This window comes from Panicum hallii, chromosome 9 (genome assembly GCF_002211085.1).
Source record: "Panicum hallii strain FIL2 chromosome 9, PHallii_v3.1, whole genome shotgun sequence".
NCBI classification, from domain to species: Eukaryota; Viridiplantae; Streptophyta; class Magnoliopsida; order Poales; family Poaceae; genus Panicum; species Panicum hallii.
In genome coordinates, this window is record NC_038050.1 from 70,703,176 (window position 1) to 70,712,111 (window position 8,936).

General features: G+C 50.0%; 1 protein-coding gene across 1 annotated transcript; it reads right to left on the minus strand.

Moving 5' to 3' along the window:
- Window positions 1–4,577: 4,577 nt before the first annotated feature.
- Window positions 4,578–6,985, minus strand: LOC112873414 (probable indole-3-pyruvate monooxygenase YUCCA4). Its single transcript, XM_025936372.1, has 4 exons — window positions 6,299–6,985; window positions 5,625–5,873; window positions 4,895–5,020; window positions 4,578–4,790 (listed from the first exon to the last, which is right to left on the minus strand). The coding sequence occupies exons 1-4, from the start codon at window positions 6,983–6,985 to the stop codon at window positions 4,578–4,580; spliced, it is 1,275 nt and encodes a 424-aa protein (XP_025792157.1).
- Between the last annotated feature and the right edge of the window lie 1,951 nt (window positions 6,986–8,936).

Consider the following 8,936-nt stretch of genomic DNA (forward strand, 5'->3'; position numbering starts at 1 on the left):
GCTGATGCTTGAGTTTGATGTGGTGGAGCTCAGCTTGTTCTTGCTTCCGTAAAGAATATGAGAGGAGCAGGTACTGCTTGCTTGCATCTCACAGGGATTCAAATTGAAGAGCGGCTTGGATTGCTGGAGTAAGTGGAAAATCTGAGATGGATGGGGTGCTAGAGGAATTGCTGTGCTTGAGCTAGATCAGTGGACGCCTGAGTTGCTACTGCTTGCTAGTTTTGGTGAGGGGGCCGGACGACTGCATGCGAAAGAGGCCGGCGGATGCGATGTTGACAGCAATCGGCCGACGACCAGGCCACTCACTGTGGATGCAGTGGTAGGGTTGCGCACGGACGAAGGGGATACGGGCGGCGAGCGGCTACAACGGACAGCGGCTTGCCATGGACGCAGCAGCGGGCGGTGAATGGACGCGGCGGCCGCTGGGGCATGGGCAGCGAGCAGCTACGACTGCTGGCAGCTCGCATGCCGGCGGCGACGATTGTGGACCGTGGCCCTACAAATGGAAACAGGGTGCTCGCCCCCAACGCCGAAATAGCGGTTTCGTCGGGCATCGGAGGGCGTGTGGACACGGTTTGTCGATCAAGAAACCGTTTGCCTCTTTTTCTCATCTCTTTCCTCGTTAACTCACTTGCTATGTCACCAAATTACTTATTTATGTGGCAGTCTTATCAATGCTATACAATAGAAACTATCCTAGTAGGAGCATTGGCACTGCCTTTAGAGCTAGAGCTAGGTGCTAGCTCCTACCATTGGAAGAGGCCTGTAGATAGCGTAGTAGCCTGGCGATGGACTGCCATCCCATGTGTATAGTATAGCTGTCAGCGTCGTCACACGCAACGATAGATCAGTAGATCATGCGCATGCATATTGTAGCCCTAGGGAGTAGTGCACCGTTTCCCTGCCAAGGGATTGTGAACGTACACGTCCTCCAGGGCCAGGGCCGAGGGCCTCGATCACTGACTCAATGTTACAGTGCTGGCCGGCCAACCATTCCCTTGAGGCTTTGGCGATGTCGTCACTCTTACCCGCAGCTGACGTATAGCTACGCCTTGCTCCTGTTCGAATAGGAGAGAGGGGGCGAGAGAGAGAGAGAGACCGCGGGCGCTTACGCGACTACGCCTTCCCTGACACGCGTGCGGCGTTCCGGTGAGGCGGTGACGGCGCTAATTATGATCTGTTTGGCTCCGACTGAAAATTTTAATTTAAATGTTTGATACCAGTTAGAATTATTAAATATAGTTTAATTTAAAAATTAAGATAAAATTGATCTTTGGATAATATTAAGATATAATTTTTGCTATAGATAAGAAAAATATCTTTAACAGAATACACTATAAATCTATGGTAATTAGGTTAAAGACGTCGAAGATAATATTATACTCATATTTAATAATAGGAAGCAACGAATGACGATGTACCCCTGGATCTCCTTTCCTGGCTGACCCAAATCGAATCCACCAGGCTCTCCCGACACCCCCCAAATCGAGCCGCACGCACAACCCCAGCGGCCGCCCCTGGTCCAGTGATCCCCGGCGTCCGCCTCTCTCTAGCTCCGGCGACCCATCCCGGAAGCAGGGGGCGGCGCAGATGGCTGTGGCCGACCGCACGGGGTGGTGCGCTCCCGTCCGCGGCGCAGGGGCCGGCGCCAAGGGGTGTGCCCGTCCTGGGCGGCGCCGAGCGGCGCGCTCAAGGCGGCGTGCCCGAGGCGGCGCCCAGCAGCGCGCCGGAGGCGGCGCCGAGCGGCGCACGGCCGGTGCCGAGGGGTCGACCCCTTCGCGAGGTCTGCTGCAGGTAGGCCGGCGGCAACTGCTCCTGAAGATGGAGATGCAAATCGAGCCTCCATTCTTGAGAGATTTTTCCCGAGAACCATGCTGGTCTTTTATGGGTTCCTGATGTGTAAGGTTCCTGCCATTTCCCCTTGGGTTAGAGCTAACTGTAGGCTCGATTCTGCTTCTCTTTGTAGATCATATCCTTTTTTTTCATTGGCAAAATCGGCTGCTATGTGTGTATGATGGATCCTAAATGTTCCTACTTGCTGAAATTTGTCTTCGTGACCTGCTTGCTGAAACATCAGATGATCCACCTCTGATCAAAGATCTGTTGATTTGAAGAGGTAAAATTGGCAAAATTGGCTGCTGTGTGTATGTTGATTCGAAGAGGTAGGGTATGCTTATCTTTTACAAGTGTATTTATACCTTTTTTACGAGGATATATTATTAAAATGGTTATAATGTCCAGCAGCAAATTAACATTTGACATTAGATTTTAGTGTCTACCGGCAAAAACTTCTTTTTTTTACGAAATCTACTTTTTTTTTTCAATGTCCAGCAACCAATTTTATTAAAAACAAATTGCATAAATAGAGACTAATCAGTGAGATGAATCCAGTAAATCTAATCAATCCATGATTTGACCATATTGTAAACATGGGCTAAAAATAGATTAATTAGACTTAATATATTCATCTTGTGAATTAGCACCGGCTTATACAGTTAGTTTTATAGTTAGTTTATATTTAATCTCTTTATTTGGTATCAAACATCCGATATGATCCGGATTAAAAATTAACTTTTGATTGAAACATCCCTCACTTACAGTTGTAGCTAGTATTTCAAAGCTTGCACTTGGAGTTGTTGTTCTAGCAAGCTGAAAACCTGATCGGTCGAACCGAGCGTATTTGTGTACGTGCTTTCATGGCGGGCGCGGCGCCTGATGGTGCTGGTGCCTGATCGATCAAAGAGACGGCGGCAGAGATGAGGAAGAAGAGGACAAAGGGGGCTCGTCAGACCTGGCAGCCGAAAAACCCTCCGAGGAGAGCAAGGAGACAAGCACCACTCAACGAGGCGGATCGATCCATGGATGCGTACGCGAGGATTGGAATCGGAGCGTTTGTTTGCTAGCTACACCTTCTTCAGGTCTCTGACCGGCCGCGTGTGTGTGCATGGCTGGCCTGCCGATGAAAAGTGTCATACGTCGACTTAGTAGATGGAACAAAAGAGTGCAGCCGCTACCTCAGATCAGATCAGACGGCGCAGAGACGAGCTAGTTGTAACTATGTACGAAGTGATTTAAATAGTTTGCAGAAGAGAGGATCCGATCGAGAAAATTCAGGAGAAATGGACTGCTCGATGTACATGTTTGACAAGGCAGTGACGTATCATGGTACAGTAGGGTGGCCTGTCCGTTAGCAGTTGCTCATACAGTCTACCGGAACAGGTCGACCTGAGTAGTCTACAGTGTACATGTGTATATGAACCTGTATAGCACCATGGTCAGGTCACTGTGTAGTACGCCTGGGTTCAAAACTCTGTCAACACCATGTGGCGAAACAATCCATCGTCTTCAGTAGTCTCGCCTTGATCTGAAACTGGTTATCGGTACTAGTCATCGACCCAGCTTGTGCTTTCAGTTTAACATCAGGAGGTAATAAAATTTTTAGGAAAAAAATCTAATTTCCACACTCAAACCGGCATAATAGTCCGATTTTCAACTTTTAACTACAAAATCGGATATCTAAGACCATTCAACTGTCGAAACAGAATAAATTTAGCTCTTCGAGTAGTTTGAAAGGTGGTTTTTTTTCAATTTGTGAAAATAAAATATATTCAAGTTTGAACTAAAAAATTATAAGTAATTTGTTTTAAATTAGGAAAATACGAGACTGTTGGTGCCGGCATTTTAAAAAAAATGTGACCTATCTATTGTCCCTCTAGGTCATGATGTTAGAGGAGGAGGATGCGGACTAGGTTGGTTCATTATTGCCATATTTTAGCACACTTTCTTTCCACAGGCCTAGCACATCATGGTTTTGTGGTGGCCATACATCGTCCACCACAACTCTAGCGAAGTGTGGCTAGAAAATGCATCACTAACATGTGTATCGAGTTAATTAAGATGAAAGCTTGACTCGCCAAAATGTGTGGTAGCTAACCAGACATTGGCCATGGTTTAAGTAATGGCAAGATGTACTGTTTGTGCAAACGTCTTGTGACGAAGAAGAAGTGTTTCTGGAAGAAATGACATCACGCTGGACCAGTGAGAATAGAAGAGAGTGGGGGCAAACAACGAGCCATAGCGTTGTTGGAATTTAGGGACGTAATGCGGACGACACCACGGCCTGCACTGCATCCTTGGACAAAAAAAGACGCCTGCACTATTTCCTCCCTATGTGCATGCACGGGTACATGAGACAAACGACGTCCTATGCAAAATTTTGTCACGGCCCCGGCCCCCTGCACACGCTACACCATGCACGGACAGGCCACCGGCCGGTCACCCGGCGGCCTCTTCCTCCTCCTCCGTCGTCCTCTCCTCCCCATCACCTGTGATCTGTGTGCAGCACCAGGACTGGATCGGAGAGCGCGCAGCCTGCTGCTGCCGCTGCTGTTTCAGCACGCGGCAGCGCACAGCGCCACCGGGGCACCCTGCCTGCTGCTCCTCGCCCAGTCACCAGTCTCCCTCCTGCTACAATACACATAGGCACATAGCCGCAGCGGCAGCTTGCTCGTCGTCGCCAGGACAAGCTAAGCTAAGGCAGGCGCAACACCACCATGCATGCGCGCCCTGTGGACGGACTACACCGACGAGGAGGAGATCTTGGCGCCGGTCGCTGCCGCCGCCTGCCACCTCCCGGCGATGTCGGCGGCGGCCCTCAGCGCATCCGCGCCAGCGCCGAGCAGGCCCCGGCCGGAGAATCCCACGCAGTACAGCCCGTCGGGACCCCTCCAGTTGCTGCTCGGCTCCTGAGCCGCCCTTGGCTTGCCGTCCTCCGTGAACAGGTCGCCGTCCTGTCGCCACGCACACGTATTATTGATCAGCAACAGCCAGCGCCCGGGGTGTCGCGTTGGTGTTTGGTTAAGCAGTAAGCTAGCACTGTTGGCCACGCACGCACCTTGAGCCAGGAAGGGACGTTGCTTCTGTAGCCGGTGGCGAAGATGACGGCGTCGAAGGCCATCTCGTTGCCGTCCACGAATCGCACCCCGCTGCCGCCGGTGAACGACTCGACCTCTGGCACGATCTGCATCCCGTTGCAGGGGTAGCACACAAGGCGTCAGAAGCGCACATGCAGACAGATGTATGGACAGAATGGTTTCAGGTCAAATGGAATGTGCACACTACTACTACATGTAGACATGAACGAACGTTGCTATACGACACCGATCACAAGCTAATTGCGAGGTAATAACAAGCTAGTACTTATAAGTGAGACCATTGCACAAAGTTGCTAGATACTGCTGCACATTGGGGACTGGTCCATGAAGATGCTATTTTTGGTTCAGCTGGCAGTTATTTTGTTTTCATGCACGATATGTACGCCTCAGCAACTGTGAGCAAGATGACAGCTACGTATCTGCGACGACCCCCAAGTACAGACGCCTGCCCTGATGCACCAGGCAGAGGCAGGCCAGCAGACCCAACCCAAGGGGTAAAAAAGCATTGAAAAACCAGGGAGCTAGATAAAACTGTAAAAAATCAGCTCGCCTCACGCACCAACAAAGGGGAATGTTGCGGAGACCCCAGAAGCGAAAGCTAGCGTTGGCATGACATGCGAAAGGAAAAGGAAAGCTAAGGAAGGAAGGAGACATCGAGCACCAGCAGCCACTCTTTCTCGCGGCCCTCACCTTGATGTTTCCAGATTTGATCAGCGACCATGCTCCCACGTCGAGAACAGGGCTCTTGCCGGTGACGTTCTTGATCTCCAGCGGGCCCAGCTTGGGGCGGCGCAGCCCGTGCCTCTCCGTGTCCCCCAGGACCATCTTCGCCACGAGGAGCAGGAACCTATCCACCAGCTTGATGGGCAGCCACTTGAGCAGTTTCATGGCGATGCCGAAAGTGGAGGTCCCAAACATCTCTCTTGGGAGGACGTGCACCTGCTTCATACATTCCGACATGCATATTAGAAGATGATAGCTGCCGAATAAGATACATACTCAAGAACATTAATGATGACCGATGCAAGGAAAAAAAAAGATAGCATCACAAAAGAAAAGGCTTGACAGAACAAGTAAAAACCTCCTCTCTTAGTGAAAAACGTGCTCAGGCACGGTTGCAAAAATAACAAGTAAAAACCATACATGCATAAAACTCTCTTGTTGATGGAACGGCTAACAAAATGCTACATATATGTGGAGTATGTTACCAAAGTAATTTTTAGAGAGAACTTTAGATTAGTACTGTAAAAAAATGAGATACGGTATGACGATCAAGTAGAAGTACATGAATTAATCTTAATACCAAAGTGTCGTCCACATATATGGCAGATAGCAGCAAGCAGCTAGGAGGAGAAAGGGCTTACCCCGCTCCTGACGGACATGAAGGGCATTGCACCATGCTCGCACAGATCCAAACACATCTCCATCCCGGAGTTACCGCAGCCGACGACCAGCACCCTCATGCCCTTGAACCTCTCGCCGCTTCTGTACGCGCTGGAGTGCAGCACCTCCCCGGCGAACCTCTCCCTCCCCTTCACCTTGGGCTCCACCACCTCCGCGTTCTCGCCGCTGGCCACCACCAGCCACGGCGACGCGTACTCGGTCGCCCGGCCGCCGTCCGCGGCCGAGACCGCCGTCACCCGCCACAGCGACGCCGCGGCGTCGAACCGCGCGCGCGTCACCGTGCGCCCGAACAGCGGCGACACGGCGAACCGCGCGGCGTAGGAGCGGAGGTACCGGAGGAAGTCGTGCTTGGTCGGGTACGTGGGGAAGTCGGCCGGGAAGCCGACGTGCGGGAGCTCGCAGAAGACCTTGGGGAGGTGCAGGCGGAGGCGGTCGTACGTGCGGTTCGTCCACAGGTCGGCGATGCCGTCGGAGCGCTCCAGCACCGTGAAGGGCACCGCGTGCCGGCTCAGCGTGGCCGCCACGGCGAGGCCGGACGGCCCGGCGCCGACGATGATGGGGCCACGCACCAAGCAGCACCCGCCCGAACTCTCCCGCTCCTGCCTAGGGCTACTATTACCTGCAGCGTCGGCAGATTGCTCCTGCATGGCGACCGGCCGGCGCAACAAGCCAAGAACCAATGAGCAAGAGCTAGATGGCTATCTAGCAACGGAAGCAGCTGATGATGCAATGGGAGCGACGACGACGCTAGCTTCTTCTCCTAGGAAAGGACGGAGCACATCATCCGTATCACACACTCACTCCCTGTCTCGCTCTGATGGATGAGAGGGGAGCTAGGTGAGGTAGCTGAAGGTGTAGGCAGCCACACCACACCGTCCTAAGCTGCTACGGGCAACGTCTTTTTACCACTACTCTTGCATGCACTACAGTGACAGTGTAAGCATGGAGAGGGGGGGTTGAAAAATGAAAAGGTGAAAAGGTGGAGTAGTGAGAGCTCAGGCTGAGGGTCCCTCTCCCCTATATATAAGGAGAGGTGAAAGCTAAGGTAAAAGGACTGCTTACATTGTACTGGCCCATTTCTACCACCACTGTTGGAATGATTGCCACCAATCTTTTCAGGGCAAAGAAATCATTCTTTTGTCTCCTATTTTATCATTTTCATTTTCCCCCAAGAAGATATATGTTTCTCTACAGGAACTCCTAGAACTCGATCGGAGATCATCAAATCTGATATGAGATCCTGTCATGCAATGCAGTGCATTTTGACAGGCTAATCGTGTAGGCGCCATCGCCAGCATATGCATGAACATTGTTTCCTGTGTCGCTTCCGCGGATCTTAAGATGAATCGTTCAAAGTGGTCCTTGGTTTGTGTTCATCCAACCAATCATTAACTTCCTTGTTCTCTGAACTATAATAAGCATGGGTACTGCCGCCATATCCGTGGCATTGCACAACTCCAGAAAATGGTTGGCAAGTAGGAAGCCCTGAATTGGGACATTCTGCTGTACTTTGACAGGCAGCCTAGGTCAACCCTTTTGCTTAAAAATAAGATCCAGAAGATCTTCAGAGCTTACTTTATTAGCAGTCTATCACCTAGCTACTTAGGACCTACTAATTGCAAACTAATTTCACATTTGGACTAATGAACCATCTTAGTGGAATAGGAAGCAGGGAGGAAGGACAGAGCAGAGAGGCAGAGACCAGGACTCATTATTGAAATTTCTAATGGTTTTACTTCTCAATTGGCTCTCATTTGTGTCGTCAGATAAGTAAGAAGTAACCAACGCATAGTACTGAATCTTCTGACGCGAGTGATCAAAATCTACAGATTCATCAGATGCTCTGTCCGGTTTAGCTCCCTTGTCTCCACTAAGTGTGACATTGACCAATTAACAAAATTCTGTAATCAAGAAGTTGATATGGTGACGAACTCTACAATGTTGATCGAAAGGTTGAGGACACTACAGCTACTCAGAGATGCCAGCAGCACATGGATGTTCAAATTGAACACGTTGCATGATGTGCAGGAATTCAATAACAAAAGGGGCTGCTGCACCATCTTATTAGTGAAATATTAGCTGTTCTGTTTGGAGGTTGTGCATAGTTGGATAATGGTGCTTTCAGTTCAACTCATAAAGAAAAGAAAAGGAGAATGGAATAATGAAGAAGTCAGATATTATTCTTTTTCTTGAAGATGCTTGGCAAACATGGATACCATGATGAAGTTGCAGCATCAGACTGCTGATATGAATGACTTTCCAGGTAATAAAGTCAGGAACATAGAGAACTCTTGTCAAACTAAACCTCAGCCTTTAAACACAATGTGAACATGAATGTCAATTAATCAAACATATTTCAGCAAGATTGGTCAAAACAGTGAACATCATAGATGGACTTACACTTTCAGATAATAGAGTACATTATAAGATGTGTCTAAAATTCACCTCACATACAAGAATTTTCCTGCCATTCTGCGAGATCGCCACGCGGCAAGCAGGGCTCCGCCGCCCCTGCCCAGCAGAAAGAGTCGGGCGACATGACAGATTGATAAGGTTACCTACCTCGAAGGAATACGCTTTCCACTCTAGAACACGGGT